This window comes from Entelurus aequoreus, linkage group LG01, assembly GCF_033978785.1.
Source record: "Entelurus aequoreus isolate RoL-2023_Sb linkage group LG01, RoL_Eaeq_v1.1, whole genome shotgun sequence".
Lineage (NCBI taxonomy): Eukaryota > Metazoa > Chordata > Actinopteri > Syngnathiformes > Syngnathidae > Entelurus > Entelurus aequoreus.
The window spans coordinates 51,779,785-51,801,516 of NC_084731.1; the positions used below are offsets into that span (position 1 = coordinate 51,779,785).

The window sequence follows — 21,732 nt, forward strand, 5'->3', positions numbered from 1 at the left end:
CCAGCCTTTGTTGCTAGGCAGATTTCAATCATAACACAACACAACTTTCTATTATGTACACTAATTTCATTGATCATAAAATATAAATATGAGCAAAACAGCACCTTCTGGTGGAAGCCAGGCAGTGTGTTCATGCTGGCACAGTGAGGGTTAAATCCTGCCCGGGGAGCCTGAGAGAAGTGCAGCAGGCAGCAGGCAGCATCATCCTCTCAGTCGGTCCACTCTCCTACTGGATGGAGAACACTCTGCGGTCCTGAGGAGGAGGAACCGAACCCAAGTCTTCACCGACTGGGTCTACTTGTTGATTCACCAGGAGAGGAGGAGGAGGGATGCACACTTGACGTGACGTGTCTGTCGGGGGAAAAAATAATCAGAAAAAAAGAGCTCCATTGCTCTCCAGATCCACGCTGCTCATGATGCCTTCATCACAGCCTCAAATCCAGACGGTTTGGCAGCTTTTTGACACGGGTGACACCGGAAGGGAGATGCTGCACGATAGCTTGGTATGTTCACATATTTTTATACATTCTATTCTGTTTTTATTTTTCTAATATTTGTGAAACTTTTTTTGGATTCTATCGAAAAGTCATTGTTTACCGTTTATTGTTGTGGTTGTGAAAGTGATGGTTTCAGCACCAAAGTCAGTGGACAGCGACTTCAGCACTGGATAGCTCACACGCTGTCATTAAAACATCATACTGGACAAATAACTTGCAATCATACAATCATTTGTAGACATTTGATTATTAATAACATTCAAATCACTTTTTGTGTTACATTTATTTAAGTCCAATTGATACTATTGGAATACAATTCATTAAAAAAAACATCCCTCACTGATGCACTTCTATACCCCAGTGCAAATATAAACAATGTTCTGTATATATATTTTTATTATCCTTGCAATTCATTTTAAGAGAATGGCGAAAAAATGCAATTACAGCTGTCCCTCGCCACATCGCAGATTTTGGGGGATATTTGTGGTATTGTTAACGCGTATTCTACCATTCTTTGCTCCGAAAATAAACATGATCAAGCATTAAAATGGCTAAAAAAACTTTAAACTATCAATATGACAGGATTATTGGCCACTAGATTAGACCGAATCAATCAGAGCGTATTGTGGCCACTGATTGGCTCAGTCCCAAGCAGCATTACCATAGTGGATTAGAAGAGTGGAAAAGTGACTAAAGGGTTTTATTTCAAATCTAGAGGGCTCTCATAGAGTTGAAAAAATTATTTAAAAGGCAAAAAATCATGTTCTTGAAATCATTTTTTATTGCATCAAACACATTTTCTCAGGTTTCTAGGAACATTACTGTCATATTGAGTAAAAAAAACAACTAATTTTGTGTTTGCAAACCTTACAAAAGCACATGTTTCTATTAAAACTCACAAAGATACATTAATATAGGTATTATTAGACATTGCATGTTTGGTTTCGGCGTTATGCTTGAAACAATTTTTTATTGCTTCAAACTAATTTTCTCAGGATTCTAGGAACATTAATGTCATATTGAGTAAAAAAACTAAATGTTGTGTTTGCAAACCTTACAAAAGCACATGTTTCTAGTAAAACTCACCACGATACATTAATCCAGACATTATTAGACATATTGCATGTTTGTTTTTTTATATCCTCCAGCTATGAAAATATTTGATCCATAATTAATTATTTCTAATTTGCGGAAATTCATTTATCGCTGCCATGTCCGGAACCAATTAACAAATTAGTACATTAAAAATAAATACTTAAATACCTGCTTGACTTATGATTTCAAAGAAAGTTATCCATCAAAGTGTACACTGTAAAAATGACAATATATTTTATGGTAAAAAACTGGAGGCTCAATCCCCAAAGTTTTTCTGTAAAAAAAACAGTTTAACCGTTTTTCTATTTTCCGGTTAAAAAAAACTGGCAGCCTAACCGCATGAATTCAACTAATACTGTAAAAAACACCATAGTTTTACAGTAAATTTAATGCGGTTAGGCTGCCAGTTTTTTTTTTTACCGGAAAATGTACAGGGTTTTTTCAACAGTGTATGTAAACATATAATGATGAAATGCATAGGCAATTGTGTAACAATATCATTAAATGAATCCTTATATATTTATATTCATATGTAGAATTACTGTTACCGTAACTGCAGTGTGGCCCTCAAATAAACAGAGACCCCCCAGTGTGGCCCAGTATGAATACAAATAAAATACAGTAAAACAAAAAAACACTGTAAAACAAATAGTTAAATTATATGTTTAACCTTGGGTGCAGAATAACAAACATACTATTTTTTTTTACCAGCCCAGCACTAATGTTGCGTGCCACTGCAGACAATGAGAATATTTGGGTACATTTCCTATATTATTTTTATGACTGACAGGATGGGGCTAGGAATATGTGTGTGGTAGAATTCCATAGTGATCAATTGATTTTTGTGAAGTATGAATTATTAATTATACATTTTCATTGATAAGGCATAAAAATAAAAAAAATACCTGTTTTCGACCTTCAAACCCCATTTCCATATGAGTTGGGAAATTGTGTTAGATGTAAATATAAACGGAATACAATGATTTGCAAATCATTTTCAACCCATATTCAGTTGAATATGCCACAAAGATAACATATTTGATGTTCAAACTGATACATTTTTTTTTTTTGTTGCAAATAATCATTAACTTTAGAATTTGATGCCAGCAACACATGACAAAGAAATTGGGAAAGGCGGCAATAAATACTGATAAAGTTTAGGAATGCTCATCAAACACTTATTTGGAACATCCCACAGGTGAACAGGCAAATTGGGAACAGGTGGGTGCCATGATTGGGTATAAAAGTAGATTCCATGAAATGCTCAGTCATTCACAAACAAGGAGGGGCGAGGGTCACCACTTTGTCAACAAATGCGTGAGCAAATTGTTGAACAGTTTAAGAAAAAACTTTCTCAACCAGCTATTGCAAGGAATTTAGGGATTTCACCATCTACGGTCCGTAATATCATCAAAGGGTTCAGATAATCTGGAGAAATCACTGCACGTAAGCAGCTAAGCCCGTGACCTTCCATCCATCAGGCTGTACTGCATCAACAAGCGACATCAGTGTGTAAAGGATATCACCATATGGGCTCAGGAACACTTCAGAAACCCACTGTCAGTAACTACAGTTGGTTGCTACATCTGTAAGTGCAAGTTAAAACTCTCCTATGCAAGGTGAAAACCGTTTATCAACAACACCCAGAAATGCCGTCGGCTTCGCTGGGCCTGAGCTCATCTAAGATGGACTGATACAAAGTGGAAAAGTGTTCTGTGGTCTGACGAGTCCACATTTCAAATTGTTTTTGGAAACTGTGGACGTCGTGTCCTCCGGACCAAAGAGGAAAAGAACCATCCGGATTGTTATAGGCGCAAAGTTGAAAAGCCAGCATCTGTGATTGTATGGGGGTGTATTAGTGCCCAAGACATGGGTAACTTACACATCTGTGAAGGCGCCATTAATGCTGAAAGGTACATACAGGTTTTGGAGCAACATATGTTGCCATCCAAGCAACGTTACCATAGACGCCCCTGCTTATTTCAGCAAGACAATGCCAAGCCACGTGTTACATCAACGTGGCTTCATAGTAAAAGAGTGCGGGTACTAGACTGGCCTGCCTGTAGTCCAGAACTGTCTCCCATTGAAAATGTGTGGCGCATTATGAAGCCTAAAATACCACAACGGAGACCCCCGGACTGTTGAACAACTTAAGCTGTACATCAAGCAAGAATGGGAAAGAATTCCACCTGAGAAGCTTAAGAAATGTGTCTCCTCAGTACTGAGTGTTGTTAAAAGGAAAGGCCATGTAACATCGTGGTGAACATGCCCTTTCCCAACTACTTTGGTACGTGTTGCAGCCACGAAATTCTAAGTTAATTATTATTTGCAAAAAAAAATTACGTTTATGAGTTTGAACATCAAATATCTTGTCTTTGTAGTGCATTCAATTGAATATGGGTTGAAAAGGATTTGCAAATCATTGTATTCCGTTTATATTTACATCTAACACAATTTCCCAACTCATATGGAAACGGGGTTTGTATGTGTTTTACCAATAGAGAGCCCACATAGTCACATTTGCAACATTTTAATCTATTATAGTAATCTTCATTGAGGCGTTATGATTGGTTTGGTCTCCTTTAGCGGCCAATTCTACTGTATATTAAAATTGTTTATTCATTTGGCATTTTTTGTGGTTTGAAAATACTTAATTTAGCCCAAAAATATGTGGAGTATGCTTAGAAAAAAAATCTGAAGTCAAGTCGCAAACTGAAGGAGCGGTGTGGCGAGGGACGTCTGTCTGTCTGTATGTATGTGTATATATATATATATATATATATATGTATATATATATATATATATATCCATCCATCCATTTTTACCGCTTGTCCCTTTTGGGGTCGCGGGGTGTGCTGGAGCCTATCTCAGCTGCATTCGGGTGGAAAGCGTGGTACACCCTGGACAAGTCGCAACCTCATCGCAGGGCCAACACAGATAAACAGACAACATTCACACTCACATTCACACACTAGGGCCAATTTAGTGTTGCCAATCAACCTATCCCCAGGTGCATGTCTTTGGAGGTGGGAGGGAACCCACGCAGTCACGGGGAGAACATGCAAACTACACACAGAAAGACCCCGAGCCCAGGGATCGAACCCAGGACCTTCTTATTGTGAGGCACATACACTAACCCCTGTGACACCGTGCTGATACCGTAATTAAGTAACAAAAATAAAATAGCTGTATGATTAAACAAAAATGTTTAAAAATTGTGCACAATCCTTAAACTTTTTCATGGGGTTTACGTTGCTAAAAAGTAACAGCGGTGCAGTAGCGAGTACAGTAAGTCTATTCTCGCCTCCACCCTTGTCAGCAAGAAAAGCGGCTGTGCCTCCTAAAGCAGATTAGAATATCTATTCTGTTGTCTGATGAGTGGATAAACCAGCTGACATTGCTGCTGTACAGTAGGACACCTCCACTGTACCTTCACCGCACAATGAGAGTGGAAGGAAAGGTCAGTTGCTAATATTCCATAACAGCAACACCACAGCACAAAAGCTCTGTACTGTACAATGTACAAACATGATACTGTTTAGTAATATGAATGATTAAAGTTGTTTACAAAATGTATAGAAGAAGGTTGACATCCATTGTGTTTGATATCAGTTATCCTAGATGTTAATTTAACATTATTTACTGTATACCAGTGTCCAATGAAATGTATCATTAATTGTTTATTTAGCATTATATAATGAATACCGGTGTCTCATATCATTCATTCTTTATTATTCATTCTTTATTATTCATGTATCATTATTTAACGAATGCTTATTTACCCTGAATCGATTAATTTATTACTATTTCATAAAAGTATTACGTATGAAGTATTATACAATTTATCCTACATTTCTTTATTCGTCAATATTTAATGATTACTACAGTACCTGCTATTATTTATCCTGAATTAATTCATTTTACAATTTATTAACCCCACAGTGTCTGATATAACTCCAGGAAAACATTCAATGGGCAGGGATGGACTTCAAGCCAAGCAAGTCATGCAGCATCTCCATCATAAAAGGCCAACTAACAGGTGAGCGGTTCCACATCAGCGAGGAACCAATTCCAACACTCCTAGAGAAGCCCATCAAGAGCCTCGGAAGATGGTATAATGCAGATCTCAGAGACACCCAGCAACTTGAACAACTGCGGCAGGACATGGCTAACGGCCTCAGGCAGATTAATAGCACTGCACTACCAGGGAAACTGAAGCTCTGGTGCCTGCAGTTTGGGTTGCTACCCAGACTCCGGTGGCCGTTAACTATGTATGAGGTCTCAATATGCCATGCTACTCGCTTGGAAAGGCTAGTGAACTCGCATGTAAGGAAGTGGCTCGGACTTCCAAAGTGCTTCAGCAGCGTTGGACTCTACAGCAACGGAGCCCTGTCGCTGCCAATTTCTAGCCTGGTCGAAGAGTTCAAATGTGCCAAGGTGAGGCTGGAGATGTCCCTCACTGACTCCCGGGACCCTGTGGTGAGAGCCGCCGCTCCTTGCCTCGTTACAGGGTGGAAGTGGACCCCAGTCACAGCTGTGCTACAGGCCAAATCAGCTTTGCTCCATCGTGACGTAGTGGGCCATGTCCAAGAAGGCAGAGGAGGCTTTGGCCTTGGAACCGTAACTCCTCTCTGGCAAAAGGCATCTGCAACCGAACGTCGAACTATGGTTGTAGAGGAAGTGCGTCGTCAGGAGGAAACAACCAGACGTTCCAAAGCCGCAACACAAGCCAAACAGGGCCGCTGGACAAGGTGGGAGGGTGTTGTAAAGAAAAAACTCACGTGGAGCGAACTTTGGGGAATGGAATCCAACAGACTGAGTTTCATCGTTCGAGCAACATATGATACGTTACCATCTCCCATAAACCTACAATAATGGTTTGGAAAGGACCCATCCTGTCCCCTGTGTACAACCCCAGCAACACTCAAGCACATAATGGTTGGCTGTAGAACCAGCCTCACTCAAGGCAGATATACGTGGAGACATAACCAGGTCCTCAGATGTCTAGCTGACAAACTTGAGTGCAGGAGGATATCCATCAATGCCCAACCCATCAACAACCAGGAAGTGTGCCGACACCTACCAGCGTTTGTTCGGGAGGGGGAAAAGCTGAAGACGAGACCTTCAAATCCTGATCTAAGCCCATTGAATGCAGCCAGGGACTGGCAGATGCGAGTCGACTTAGATCAGAGGCTCATTTCCCCCCCGGCGATCGCAACGACCACCCTGCGTCCAGACCTCGTCCTATGGTCTGAAACCTGCCATACAGTCTATATTATTGAACTGACAGTTCCGTGGGAGGATGCCATCGAAGAAGCGTATGAACGCAAGAAGCTGCAATACTCCAACCTTGCAGCTGAGGCAGAGGACAGAGGCTGGAGGGTAAGGGTGCGCCCAGTGGAGGTGGGCTGTAGGGGCTTTGTAGCAAGCACAACAGCAAAGCTCCTTAGGGAGGTTGGAGTCAGGGGGCAGGCTCACAGACAGGCCATTAAAGAGTTGGCCAACACAGCAGAGAGGACGAGCCATTGGTTGTGGTTGAGGAGGAGTGACACCAGCTGGGCTGCTAAGGCTAACACCTAATGGGATGCACACACCCAGGGATTTGATCGCCCTGGGGTGGGCCCTTCCTCGGCAGAGGGTGTCTTGTGGTAAGCCGGGCCGAAACACAGAGTGACGCTGGGGCACACAACTGAAGATGTGTCCCAATGGTGGAAAAGCCTCCCAGCAGTGTCACTTAGCCTCATTTAGGTATGCGGTCAGGTGCAAGCCTGGCTCAGGGATGAGGACGCCCCTGCCATGCAGAGTCCCCAGGGATTGTACCAACTAGTCCTTTCAACAAATGTATCATTACCTTATTTACTATAAATACGAGTGTTGGATATTATTTATCCTAACTTTATTCATCTACCATTATTTAATGAATACTAACATATTATATGATTCATCCTTAATTGTTCATTGATCATTATTTACTGAATACCAGTGTCTGATATCATCCATCTTTAGTTGTTCATTAAAATGAGTGTATAAGATTCCAGTTTATTTATCTATTTATTTTTATTTATTTGTATTTTTTTCTAAATATTGTTGTTAGTTACCTGTTCTGCGCCGAGTACATAATCCGTGCCCAACATTATGCTTGTGCAAGGACAATACATATTCTTATTTGACCTCATTTTTTAATTATATAATGAATACCAGTGTTTGATTATTTATCTTAAATTGACTCATGTATAACTATTTCATGAAAAAAGAGTAATACCGTATATCATTTGTCCTAAATTCCTTTTTTTGTCATTATTTATGAATACTACAGTGTCAGTGTCTGATATTATTTGTCCTGAATCCATTCATTTAACATTTAATTAACCCCACAGTGTCTGATATCATTCATCCTGAATTAATTAATTTATAATTATTAATGTAATACCACAGTGTCTGATATTATTTAACCTAAATTAATTTATTTAACATTATTTAATGAATAACAGTGTCCTAAATTAATTCATTTATATACTTTTTTATGAACGCCAGTGTCTGATATCATGTATCATATCCATATCCACTCGGCATCAATTGCATTGGTCACCCAAGGGGGTCCCCACATCTGCGGGTTTCACGTTATTCCCATTGGGTTGAGTTTGATTCTTGCCCTGATGTGGGATCTGATGTCGTTGTGGCTTGTGCAGCCTTCTGAGACATTTGAGATTAAGGGCTGTATAAGTAAACTTTGATTGATTGATTGATCATACAATGACTTCATTCATTTATCCTTACTTAAAAAATACCACAACGAATACGAATAGTGTCTGATATCATGTATCCTATCTTCATCTATTCATCGCCAATTAATATATATTAGTGTCTGATATCATTTCTTCTGAATTCCTTTATTTATCATTATTTGATGAGTATCACTTATCATTTATACGGTATTTAATGAATACCATAGAGTCTGGAATGATTCATCCAGTTTACAATCATCAATATCCAATGAATAGTTGTGTCTGATAATATTTATCCTGAATTCAGTCATTTATTATTATTTAATGAATCCTGCAGTGACTGATATCATTGATCCGGAATAACCCATGTATTATTATTTTATGAATACCAGTGTCTGATATTGATAATTCAGTTTAGTTTCATTTATTTGGAACATGCATCTGATACAATGTAATGCATCACATATTTCCAGTTGTTTCTTTACAGCACGTCCAAAAAGGAGTAGGAAGAAGCTGAGTTTATTTAATCCTACCCCTTTCATACCATAGCAATTTTATCCCATTTCCTTGTTCTCTGTAACAGAACAGTGAATAAATAATCAAGAAATAATATACCATAGTAAGTAAACAAATATTAAATACATAAATAATCTTTATCTAAAAAAAAAAGGGTTGAAGATGTTCATCATAATTCTTGTTCTGTGTACTTTGTGAACAATTGTAGTTTGAACAGTCTCTTAAACTGAATCATATTTGTGCTTTGTTTGATTTCTTTGCTTAATCCATTCCATAATTGAATTCTACATACAGATATACTAAAGGTTTTAAGTGTTGTACGTGCATACAAATGTTTTAAATTAGATTTTCCTCTAAAGTTATACTTCTCCTCTTTTGTTGAGAAGAATTGTTGTACATTCTTGGGTAACAGGTTATAGTTTGCAATGTACATAATTTTAGCAGTTTGCAAATTCACCAAGTCGTTGAATTTCAATATTTGTGATTTAATAAATAAAGGGTTAGTATGTTCTCTATATCCAACATTATGTATTATTCTAATTGATCTTTTTTGTAACACAGTTAGTGAATGAAGCGCACATTTGAAGTTGTTTCCCCATATTTCTACACAATAACTCAGACATGGTAACACTAGCGAGCAGTAAAGAATAAGAAATGATTTTTGGTCTAGAACATGTTTTGCTTTATTCATTATTTACGTGTTTCTTGCTACTTTATGTTGTATATTTTTTTTACATGAGATTTCCAGTTCATCTTATCATCTATTATTACACCTAAAAATGTGTTTTATTTTACCCTTTCAATATGTACTCCGTCTATCTGTATTTGTGTTTGACTTTCTCTTCTACTGTTACAATGTTATAATGCAATGTTATAAATGAATGGATTCATTCATTTATATTCATTAAGTTGCGGGGCCAGCACGGTGGAATAGGGGTTAGTGCTAGTGCTGATACGAAGGTCTGGGTTCGATATTTTTGTGTAAAGTTTGCATATTCTCCCCGTGATTGCATGGGTTCCCTCCCGGTACTTAACATTGTCTATCAGTGTTGGCCCTGTGATGAGGTGGCGACTTGTCCAGGGTGTACCCTGCCTTCTGCCCGAATGCAGCTGGGATAGGCTCCAGCCACCCCAAGAGGGACAAGCAGTAGCAAATGGATGGATGGCATTAAGTTGTGGCTTAAATGTTGTTCTTTTTCCAGAAGGAGAAGAGTGCAGACCCCGATGAGGTCCCCCAAAAGACCATGTCTTCTTAACCCCGACCGCACCGCACCTACATTCTTTGGTACAAGTGAAAGATGATCCAAACGGTGTCCAGGTCGGACAGCACGTTGCTGCCAGACGCCATGGACATCATCCGGAGCAAGCACACCCGCCGAGTGAGGCTCAACGTGGGGGGTCTCCTCCATGAGGTCCTGTGGAGGACCCTGGACCGGCTGCCCCGCACCAGACTGGGCAAGCTGTGGGACTGCAACACCCACGACTCCATCATGGAGATATGTGACGACTACAGCCTGGACTGCAACGAGTACTTCTTCGACAGACACCCCGGCGCCTTCACGTCCATCCTCAACTTCTATCGCACGGGGAAGCTGCACATGATGGAGGAGATGTGCGCCCTGTCCTTCAGCCAGGAGCTGGACTTCTGGGGCATCGACGAGATCTACCTGGAGTCCTGCTGCCAGGCCCGCTACCACCAGAAGAAGGAGCAGATGAACGAGGAGCTCAAGAGGGAGGCGGAGAACATGAGGGAGAGGGAAGGCGAGGAGTTTACCACCACGTGCTGCTCGGAGAAGAGGAAGAAACTTTGGGATCTCTTGGAGAAACCCAGCTCCTCGTTTGCTGCCAAGGTAAAGTCTGAATCATTCCATCTTACACACCTCCTCATGCACCATCAATGTGTGGAACATTAGGAACTCACATAGATCATCTTGTCTTATAGAAGACACTTCGCCTTTCTTCCTTTGTCAGTTCATGCTCAAAGACTAGATAGGACCGCTCTCATGCTGCACCACAAACGAGCAAAACCATTCTTGTCAAGGCATGATCAGGCATGTCTCTATCTTAGAGAATAAATACTGTATTTTCCGGACCATAGGGCACACGGCCGATGAGCAGGTCTTTTCAGGTTTATTTTCATACAAAATTATTATTATCAGATTATAGGGCTTATTAAAAGAGTCATATTATTATTATTTTTTTCTAAATGGAAAACACTTCTTTGTGGTCTACATAACATGTAATGTTGCATAGATTATGTTTTACAGATCATCTTCAAGCTGCTTTCTGACAGTCGCTTCAGGATGCACCGTTTTGTGGGCGGTCTTATTTACGTGGCTCACCTTCGACAGCGTCTTCTCCCCGTCATCTTTGTTGTAGCGGTGTAGCGTGCAAGGACGGGAGTGGAAGAAGTGTCAAAAGATGGAGCTAACTGTTTTAAGGACATTCAGACTTTACTTAAATCAATAACAGAGCAGCATCTTCTCATCCGTGGCTCACTCGTGCAATAACAACGGTGGAAATGTGTCCCGCGAAAAACCGTCCGACCGGAACTCTGTAATAACTAAAGTTCCGTGGCTGAATAATGTAAACTCACGACACTGGTATGTTTTAGCGCTTTCATGGCGAGTTTACTGACAGATATAAGTAAGAACTTTAAACTACTTTATATTAGAAATGGCAACAGCGGAGGATGAATGTCCCATAACAAGAAGATAGAGAAAAAGAAGAAGCTTATCCACTACATGGACTACAAAGGCGGAAGCGCGCAAATTTTCAGAACTTATGCATATCCCAAATACAGATCAGCAGGTACCAGAAGGTAAGAAAAGTTGCTTTTGCATAATATTGCGAAACAAAACGCCAGATAATACGTCTTACCTTGTACACACCATAATAATACTTGTATGTTGAAGCACAGTACAATCCATCAAGCGGTGCGGATTCATAGCTTACCAAAGTCGTACTAAAACATTTTGATAGATTTTTCAGTGCCGTGTGTAATGTTCTATATTTTCAATGGAACATATAACATTTGACTGGTTACACTTATCATTTCACCATGTACCAAATAAAATAGCTTCGAGGTCTGTAAGCACAACCAACATTTTTCCGTACATTAGGCACACAGGGTTATAAGGCGCACTGTCGAGTATTGAGAAAATAAAAGGATTTGAAGTGCGCCTTATAGTCCGAAAAAAACGGTACTTTAAACCCTGCACTATCCTCTGAAACTAAGGCTGTCCTATCTCGTCTGTGAGTATGAACTGATGAAGCGTTTTCAAAGACAACCTGAACAGTCCAATTTACAATGTCCTACAAATGGTACCTTTACTTTTGTAAAGTCAGAATTGTTCCATACACTTCTTATTAGGGATTTGAATAACAACTGGTTTGCTTATGAATTTAACGTGTAGTGAAAAGGATCGCTGATGAATCGTGTCTTGAAGCAATTGAGGCAAAATGGAGTTTACTACTGGACTACAACCAGCAGAGGCGCTGTTGAATCTTAACTAGTTTGACTTATTGAACGACACATCTTTTAAAATGATGGTTTGGCGTTTCTAAAAGAGAGACTCCCATCTCATTAAATACTGTAAAACAAAAATGATCTTTAGATAGTATGGTAAAAAAAAGCACAGTTGCCAGAATTTTATCGTAAAATTTACTGGTGTACACAAAAGTATTGTAAATTTATAAACGCTGCCGCTGTTATTTTTCCGATAACATTTTAGCAACTGAGCTGCCAGTTTTTTGCGAGTTTTTTTTTTAACGTAAAATCTATGATTGTTGTTTTTACAGTGCATTACTGTACTGTAAATGGTAAAACAGTACCACTTTTATTTCGACAGTAAAATTCTTGCCACTTATTTGACCGTTTTGTACCGTAAAATTTACAAATTATTTTCACAGTGTAAATGCTACAAATACTGCTAATTTTACTGTAAAATGTACAGTGTTTTTACCCCAAATGAATGTAAATACCACTATTTTTTAACAGTTTTTTTTTTTTTTTCACCCCAAAATCTACGACTGTTGTTTCTACAATGCATTACTGGAAATAAAAAAAAACGGTATCACTTTTATTTTTTCAGAAAAATCCTGGCGACTGGGCTTCCTTTTTACTGGAAAATCTACAAATTGCTTTACATTGTAAATGCTACAAATACAACACATTTTACCATTTAATTGACAGTGTTTTTTTCCCACTTTTTCCACTGTTATTTATAAAGGTAATATTAATTTAAGGCTATATAATGCTAATAGGCATCACGGTGATGCAGTGGTTCGCGCTCCTGCTCACAGCAAGAAAGTTTTTTTTTTTTTTACCGTAAAATGTACAGTCGTTGTTTTACTGTGCATTGCTGTACGTGAAAAAAACGCTACCACTTTTTTATTTACTGTAAAATTGTGGTGACTGAGCTGCCAGGTTTTTTTTTTTACCCAAAAATCTATCAACTTTGTATTTTTACAGTGTAAGTACTACAGTATTTTTTTATTGGTTATTTTTCACATACTGCGATGAGGTGGCGACTTGTCTAGGGTGTACCTTGCCTCCTGCCCGAATGCAGCTGGGGCAGGTTCCAGCACTTCTGTGACCCTGAGAGGGACAGAAAATGGATGGATAGATTTTTCACATAGTCAATCAAGGAAGGTCAGAAGGTCATTATTTTGCACATTTGTACCTAATGAAGTGGTTGTTGGGTGTAATGATTAGGAGTGCAATCAGTGTTGTCAAAGACAAATTATCATATCAGAAGCTTAAAATCATCGTATTTTGAGAAATATTATTATAAATAGTAGGGATATTAATTTTACAACAACTCAAGATTTAGTTTGATTCTCAATTCTTGGGATGACGATCCGATTCACAATCAATTCAAACTGATTCTCGCAACATATTATTTGCTCTATAAAACATTTTCAAAACAAGTTACAGGTTACAAAAACAACCCTTTTGGCTGCTGTATAACATAAGGGTGGGGATGGTCAAAAACATTTTTTTAAAAAATAAATTCTTGAAAAAATGTAATTATAATGAATAAAAATCACAATTCAAATGTGAATTGATTTTTTACACCACCCCTAATACATCACAATACACTTTTATTTGTAAATATTCTAATGACACTAACAAAGCTGGCAGAAGAGCATCCTCACCTGGCTGTAAAAAGGCATGTAAGGGAATGCACAACATTTGCATAGCCATGTTTTGAAGGAGTACAATTATCCTTCATTTTGGGATTAGGGAAACAAATTAAGGCCCGGGAGCCACACGTTAAGCTTTTCAATTTGGCCCACCGGATATTCCCAAAAATTTTTTTTAGATCTTTAAGATGGAAACTGTAGCTGCCATTATGATGTGCAGTGATGTTTTCTAATGACCGTAAATCTTGAACTATATAAAGTATTTCAATGGTTGGAATCTGCGCTTTTGCATGATATACTAGTTACTATGGTAATCTAATTAGTTACTATGGTAATCTAATTAGTTACTAAAGTAATCTAAGTCACAGCAGCTCAGACGAGGCACCAAGCAGTGTGGGTGGGGAGCGTTTCCACACAGTGTTTCCAGAGCGGCCAGCCTGAAATGCGGGTGTCAGGGACAGACGCGGAAGGAGATTTTTACAACAAAGTTCTAAAGCTTAGTGATATATCAAGTGTATCAGATTGTAGGTGGGTTTAGTTTTTACCCTTCACGTTCATATTTCGCTGTGTTTGTTGCATTTTTGTTGCGTTTCGCTTGATTGTAAAATATATCGATGGAGAGGTCTGTCATAACGTTTTTAACATTCAATGAGACATTATTGTGAAGTTTTGTATTAGTGTTCCTAAAAATAGATATACCGGCCCCCAGACACATTTTTTTCTCTAAATTTGGCTCCCCGAAGCAAAATAATTGCCTTGCCCTGGATTAGGGGGATTATTGATTGTTCATTAAATTATTGTATTAATACAATCATTTGTGTACAAAAATTCAAGCAAAGTTTCCTTTCAGTTTGCATCCAGAGGTTGTAAATCTTTGTGTTGAAATGTGACGTTGCTTCCAGTGCCATGTTGGAGATTTTTATCTGTAATTTTCAGCCTCAGCAAAAAGAAGTAATGAAAAAAAAAGAATCCACTTGGAAGAGAAATATTTTCATCTACTAACCCCAAAACCAGTGAAGTTGGCACGTTAGGTAAATGGTAAATAAAAACAGAATACAATGATTTGCAAATCCTTTTCAACCTATATTCAATTGAATAGAATGCAAAGACAAGATACTTAACGTTCAAACTGGAAAACATTGTTATTTTTTGCAAATATTAGCTCATTTGGATATTGAGGCCTGCAACATGTTTCAAAAAAGCTGGCACAAGTGGCAAAAAAGACTGGGAAAGTTGAGGAATGCTCATCAAATCAACATTTCTCAACCAGCTATTGCAAGGAATTTAGGGATTTCACCATCTACGGTCCGTAATATCATCAAAAGGTTCAGAGAATCAGGAGAAATCACTGCACGTAAGCGATGATATTACGGACCTTCGATCCCTCAGGCGGTACTGCATCAAAAAGCGACATCAGTGTGTAAAGGATATCACCACATGGGCTCAAGAACACTTCAGGAAACCACTGTCAGTAACTACAGTTTGTCGCAACATCTGTAAGTGCAAGTTAAAACTCTACTATGCAAAGCAAAAGCCATTTATCAAAAACACCCAGAAACGCTCCAGGCTTCGCTGGGCCCGAGCTTATCTAAGATGGACTGATGCAAAGTGTAAAAGTGTTCTGTGGTCTGACGAGTCCACATTTCAAATTGTTTTTGGAAACTGTGGACGTCGTGTCCTCCGGACCAAAGAGTAAAAGAACCACCTGGATTGTTATAGGCGCAAAGTTCAAAAGCCAGCATCTGTGATGGTATGGGGGTGTATTAGTGCCCAAGGCCTGGGTAACTTACACATCTGTGAAGGCACCATTAATGCTGAAAGGTACATACAGGTTTTGGAGCAACATATGTTGCCATCCAAGCAACGTTATCAAGGACGCCCCTGCTTATTTTAGCAAGACTATGACAAGCCATGTGTTACAACAGTGTGGCTTCGTAGTAAAAGAGTGCGGGTACTAGACTGGCCTGCCTGTAGTCCAGACCTGTCTCCCATTGAAAATGTGTGGCGCATTATGAAGTCTAAAATACCACAACGGAGACCCCGGACTGTTGAACAACTTAAGCTGTACATCAAGCAAGAATGGGAAATAATTCCACCTGAAAAGCTTCAAAAATTGGTCTCCTCAGTTCCCAAACGTTTACTGAGTGTTGTTAAAAGGAAAGGCCATGTAACACAGTGGTAAAAATGCCCTTGTGCCAACTTTTTTGCAATGTGTTGCTGCCATTAAATTCTAAGTTAATGATTATTTGCAAAAAAACTATTAGTTTCTCAGTTCGAACATAAAATATCTTGTCTTTGCAGTCTATTCAATGGAATATAAGTTGGAAAGGATTTGCAAATCATTGTATTCTGTTTTTATTTACGAATTACACAACGTGCCAACTTCACTGGTTTTGGGTTTTGTACGTTTAAAATTTGGGAACTCATTGTGTGCTGTATGTAATCAATGTCAGCCATGTGTGTTTTTCTAAGTCAATGATTAACATCTCTTCCGTGAGACAACCTTTATTGTCTCTCATTATTGGATTTTTCCCCTCTAAGTGTTGTTTGGTCCCTGGAGATTATTAACGACACTTTCTTGACGACACCTATTGTTTAATTTATTGTTACATATTTATAGAGCAGCAACTCTCCATTCAATCTTGCTGCTCTTAATATAGTGGAGGTGCGTCACTTGGGATCAATACACACGCCGTGCTTAATGAAGCATGTTTCAAGTCAAATGTGGCTTTAATGAGACACAAAAGCAGTGTAGACTGTAGACCGGAGCTTTAGGATGCCTGCATTGTTCACGCTTCTTGTCAGCCTTTGATATATATATATATAATTTTTTTACAGTGTAATGTGGGCTGATAGTTGAAGCGCGTATCATTGGCTGCTCCGCACTTTGAAATGTATCAGCAAGACAGGAAGGGAGCTTCTAAGCGTGCCCCGAAACAAGACATGGCGGTCAAAACATGACTAAAAGGAAACTTCAAACGCCTCCTGGAAAGAACTTCTTGCATAATTTAACTGGCTCATCTCCTGACATGACCTGAATTTGAATAGATCTTAATTATTGTTTCCTGCGCAGATCACGTTGGTGGAAGGCGAGCTTCATGAATGACACTTGCTGACCCTCCCTCCCCTCATCTAATTTTAGTAATGTGTAATTATTAACTGTCGTTTTTAGATGAAAAATAATAGTGAAAACCACAGCGCTCTCTCACAGGGGCTGTTTGCCAACATCTAAGAGGATGCCTAAGGGGCGCTACCTTTGCAAAGTGTTGCAAGCGTTTAGCACATAAAGATGGAAACTACACCCATACGTAACCAGTGTTTGGACAATTACTTTAAGAAATTGATTAATTACAGTAACTCATTACTTTGCCAAAAAGTAATAGAATTACTAACATAATTAGTCTTTATTAAATGTAGTTAATTACTACCTTCAAATATCAGAATCAGAATCAGAAGTACTTTATTAATCCCCGAGGGGAAATTGACATTTTTAGCACAATCCCATTCAAGATCAGACAAACATTACAGGGAGACAGAAAAAGGATCGCTGCCATCGGGCCTTTTGGCTCCTTGAGTGGCTGCCAAATTTGCCGATACACCAGGGCAATGCCCAGCCCAATCAGCAGGTGCCCTGCGATCACGGTTCCAAATAGGTCCAAATATCAAACAAATGCAGTTGAGATGTTTCATGAGACCAGAGTGTGTGTGTGTGTGTGTGTGTGTGTGTGTGTGTGTGTGTGTGTGTGTGTGTGTGTGTGTGTGTGCTGTGTGTGTGTGTGTGTGTGTGTGTGTGTGTGTGTGTGTGTGTGTGCTTTTAAAAGGCGGTGCCTGTTGCAAAATGGCATTTGACGTCAGCGCCCAGACAGAGCAGGATTAGCTCAGCTGTGTTTGTTATTTCAGACTCAGTTTGCCGGCAGTGACGGCAGTTCTGTTGAATCTTTTCACTGGATTGTTTTAGTACTCTTGAATAAGGAGATTGAATGTGCTTCCATGGCGGCTGTCTTTTTTGTCCTTGTCCACAAATGGGCTATTTTAGAATTGCAAGTTTGTCACTTCAATCGTTGGTTTGTTGCTCATTATTCCCACGTAGTAGTAGTGTGTACGTGTGTGCGTACTTACATGTTGTGTGTTTGCTGTGTGATGTTACCTCATCCTATTTGATATCAAGTTCATTTTAGTGTGGGGCTAATTGTTACTTTTATTAGTAAAAATGTACTTCCTGCATTGAACTTGCTGCGCCTCTGACTCTGTCATGTTGACATACAACCACATCATAAGTAGCATGCCACGTTACATCAAAATCCTCGCTAACGGCGTTATAACGTAAGTAAAAGTGATTAATTAGATGACTCATCACTAGTAATAGTAACAACGTTAGTAAAGCCATTATCATATAACGTCGTTATTCCGAACACTGAACGTAACACACATTAGTTTTGTGTGTGGCCAGCTCATGATTACCATTGAGCTAAATGTGGCTACTATCATTAATTGTATTTTATATCATAACAACAACATGACTCAAAATTTTTAGTTGCTTCTCTTGGACCGTTAGTGTGTGTGTGTGTGTGTGTGTGTGTGTGTGTGTGTGTGTGTGTGTGTGTGTGTGTGTGTGTGTGTGTGTGTGTGTGTGTGTGTGTGTGTGTGTGTGTGTGTGTGTGTGTGTGTGTGTGTGTGTGTGTGGTGTGTGTGTGTGTGTGGGGTGTGTGTGTGTCTGCACGCTTTCTGTGCTTGAGTTACACCTTATTTTAGTAATCGAGTAATCTGTTGATCAATTTGTTCCATTAATCAAAAATATCGGATAAAACACACCTAAAAGTCTCAATGCATATTTTAGGGGAAATATTTGAAATAAAAAAACATTTTCTGCCTTCATTCTTTTTTCTAATAAATGCAAATGAAATTGCACTTTTGACATATGTATCTAATAAAAATTTGAGCGAAAAAAATCCACCCTGCTGTTCGCCACCACACACATCACAGCACCCACACACCGCCGCTCTCATTTGCTCTTTAATGCAGCCGCCATGCAGAAACTATGTCTGCTTATTTAAAGTTCTGTGCAATCCATTTAATATTTTTTTATTACTTACACTCATTAGACGATTAATCAAAGCAACATGCTATAAATCACATTTTTTTCTTCTTGATTTAATCCATTAAACGTTGTTGTAACGTCGTGGTGACTGTTTTACCCTCATGTTTACTTGTTCCTGGTGTGTGCTATTTTAGTTCCTGTCCTGTGCCCTCATTTTGTTATTTTCACTTCCTTCTATGCACACCTGCTACCTGGCTGGCTCACATGAGCCTGGTTGCCAATCTGGCTCCTATTTAGAAGGAGTCTGTCAGACAGCGTCGGTTCATTGCTGTTTTTCTTGTCACATATTAATGCTAATACTTGGTCAAAAAAGTTCCATGACTTGTGCTTTTCTTTAGCATTCGCTTTCTTTGTTTTTTTCTTCTTCTGTTTTTCTGTTTCTTTTGTTTAGTAGTTTATTTTTCTTAGTATTTTTCTCACCATCTCCCGTCCATCTCAACTGCTGCATCTTGGGGTCACATCGCTGCTGAAGATACCTTCTACTCTTCATCCAACTCATGCTAGTTGCAGCCCTAACTGCAATTAACAATTATTTTGATAGTGGACTAGTCAGTGATTGTTTTTTTGATTAGTTGACTGGTCAAATTATTATTGACGTTGTTTGATGTTGAGTCAATGACTTGATTTTATCTCATTTTTAAAACCTATTACAGTAAACTCCATTGTAACACAATAATCATAAATTACAGAGAAACAAATATTTTTTATTTTTTTACACAAAGTACATAACCACGGTGACAATAAAACAACAGACTTCAGTGACAAGCATGAATGTCAGACAAATTCCTCAAACTGACGAGCATTTTCATATAATTTCATTATAATTTTTGAAAAATATAGTAATTTAAAAATATGTACTATATTTTTCGCACTATAAGGCGCACTTAAAATCCTTTCATTTTCTCAAAACTCGACAGTGCGCCTTATAACCCGGTGTGCCTAATGTACGGAATCATTTTGGTTGTGCTTACCGACCTCAAAGCTATGTTATTTGGTACATGGTTAAATGATAAGTGTGACCAGTAGATGGCAGTAACACATAAGAGATATGTGTAGACTGCAATATGATGGCAGTCACACATAAGAGATACATGTAGACTGCAATATGACTCAAGTAAACAACACCCTATGGTTCAGAAAATACAGAATATCATGTTAAACAACTAATGGTAAAATAAGCTAGCCCGTAATTTTCTTGTAATACTTTTTTTGGTTTAAAAAACTTTTAACAAATTGCAAACAGGCCCTTTAAATGTAAATATTCTCTTATTACATACATTTTAGCCCGAAAACAAACAACAAAACAAAACGTAATATTGATTTAAAGGATCAAAAAGAAAAAAAAAATAGAGACAAAGCAATGATATTGTGAGACATAATAAAATGTTTTAAAATAATATAATTAAAATGAAAACATTTTTATTTTTTATTTTCAATTGAAAAACGATCGCAAATCAGAGAGGAACCATGATAAATAGATTTTGGAAAACTGCAAAAGTCGAAGTAACGACTTTCTATTTAACAACAAAGTCAAAACAACAACAATTAGATGAACTGGCCTCGTATGCAGCCCCCCTGCCTACACGCACACACACTGTCATTACTCTGTGGCGCACTCACAGTTTGAAATCACAAAACTCCTTAACAGCCAGGTCACTACAATGATTAGTAAATAAAAAGTCAAATATACTTGACCTTATCAGTTAATCTTGTTTGCCTGTAGCAGAAGAGAGGGAGAGGCAGTGTCGACAACACTGTGAATACTGCTTGAATGTTTCAAACTGCACGTTGCTTGTCCATTGCTGTCTTTGGACTCATTCCAGCGCTCAAAACTTGAAAATGCTGTTAAAAAATAAGCTAAAATCACACAAGACAAAGCATATTTTATTCAGTCTCGGGTTTATAAATCAAAAAGTTTGTACAATGAGGGGTTCATAAATTGAGGTTCAAATGCACGGGAATAAAAGGGCCCAGCAAAGAAGTACACAATATTTCCTTGGAAACATTTGCAGGTCTGAACTTGACACCTTATCAGCATGTAAAGCCATATCAAAATCTCCGGATATGTGGTACTTATTCTTGTACTAACTTACAGCAAGTCTGCTGTGACAGGATGTTTCAAAAGCAGCTCGAATCCCAGATCAGGACCTGAGCAAATAGAAATCTTGGCTGTTTGCTCTGCTGCTGCTCACGATGCCTTCTAAAAAGGACAAAAAGCAAGGAGCATTACGGAATAATCACTGTCGTCAGTCAATCAATCCACAACTCAGACAGCTTGTGACGGAACCAATGAGCCAAGAAGACTTTTTGTCCTATAGTTCCAGTTTAGACCATAGGTGTCAAACTCAAAGCCTGCGGACCAGATCTGGGCTGCCACATCATTTAATGCTGCCTGAAAAAACCTGGTAAAAATGTGTGTTACCTATTTTTTTTTAAATTTTTGACTAAATGCATTTGCTCTCTTAAGTGTGACAGAAAAAATACACATCTTTTAAACTTTATTGTTGTCTGATCATGCCAAATATCATATTATATATATACATTATATTGCCAAAAGTATTTAGCCGCCTGCCTCTACTCACATATGAACTTGAAGTGCCATCCTATGGAATGGTCCAAAATGTTTTGGTATCCTGGAGCATTGAAAGTTCCT

The 21,732-nt window shown here is 38.6% G+C and overlaps 1 protein-coding gene across 3 annotated transcripts in view; it reads left to right on the top strand.

Moving 5' to 3' along the window:
* The first annotated feature begins 225 nt into the window (after positions 1-225).
* The window catches only part of LOC133631475 (potassium voltage-gated channel subfamily B member 1-like), a 102,245-nt gene continuing 80,738 nt past the window's right edge, over positions 226-21,732 (top strand). For 2 of the 3 annotated variants that reach the window (XM_062023737.1, XM_062023820.1), the window contains exons 1-2: positions 226-503; positions 10,036-10,683. In XM_062023737.1, coding sequence (XP_061879721.1) covers positions 10,132-10,683 — 552 coding nt within the window. In that variant the 5' untranslated portion in view covers positions 226-503; positions 10,036-10,131. Of the gene's footprint in view, positions 504-10,035; positions 10,684-17,054; positions 17,146-21,732 lie in introns of those variants that run through there. The other variant, XM_062023906.1, reaches the window with a different exon arrangement.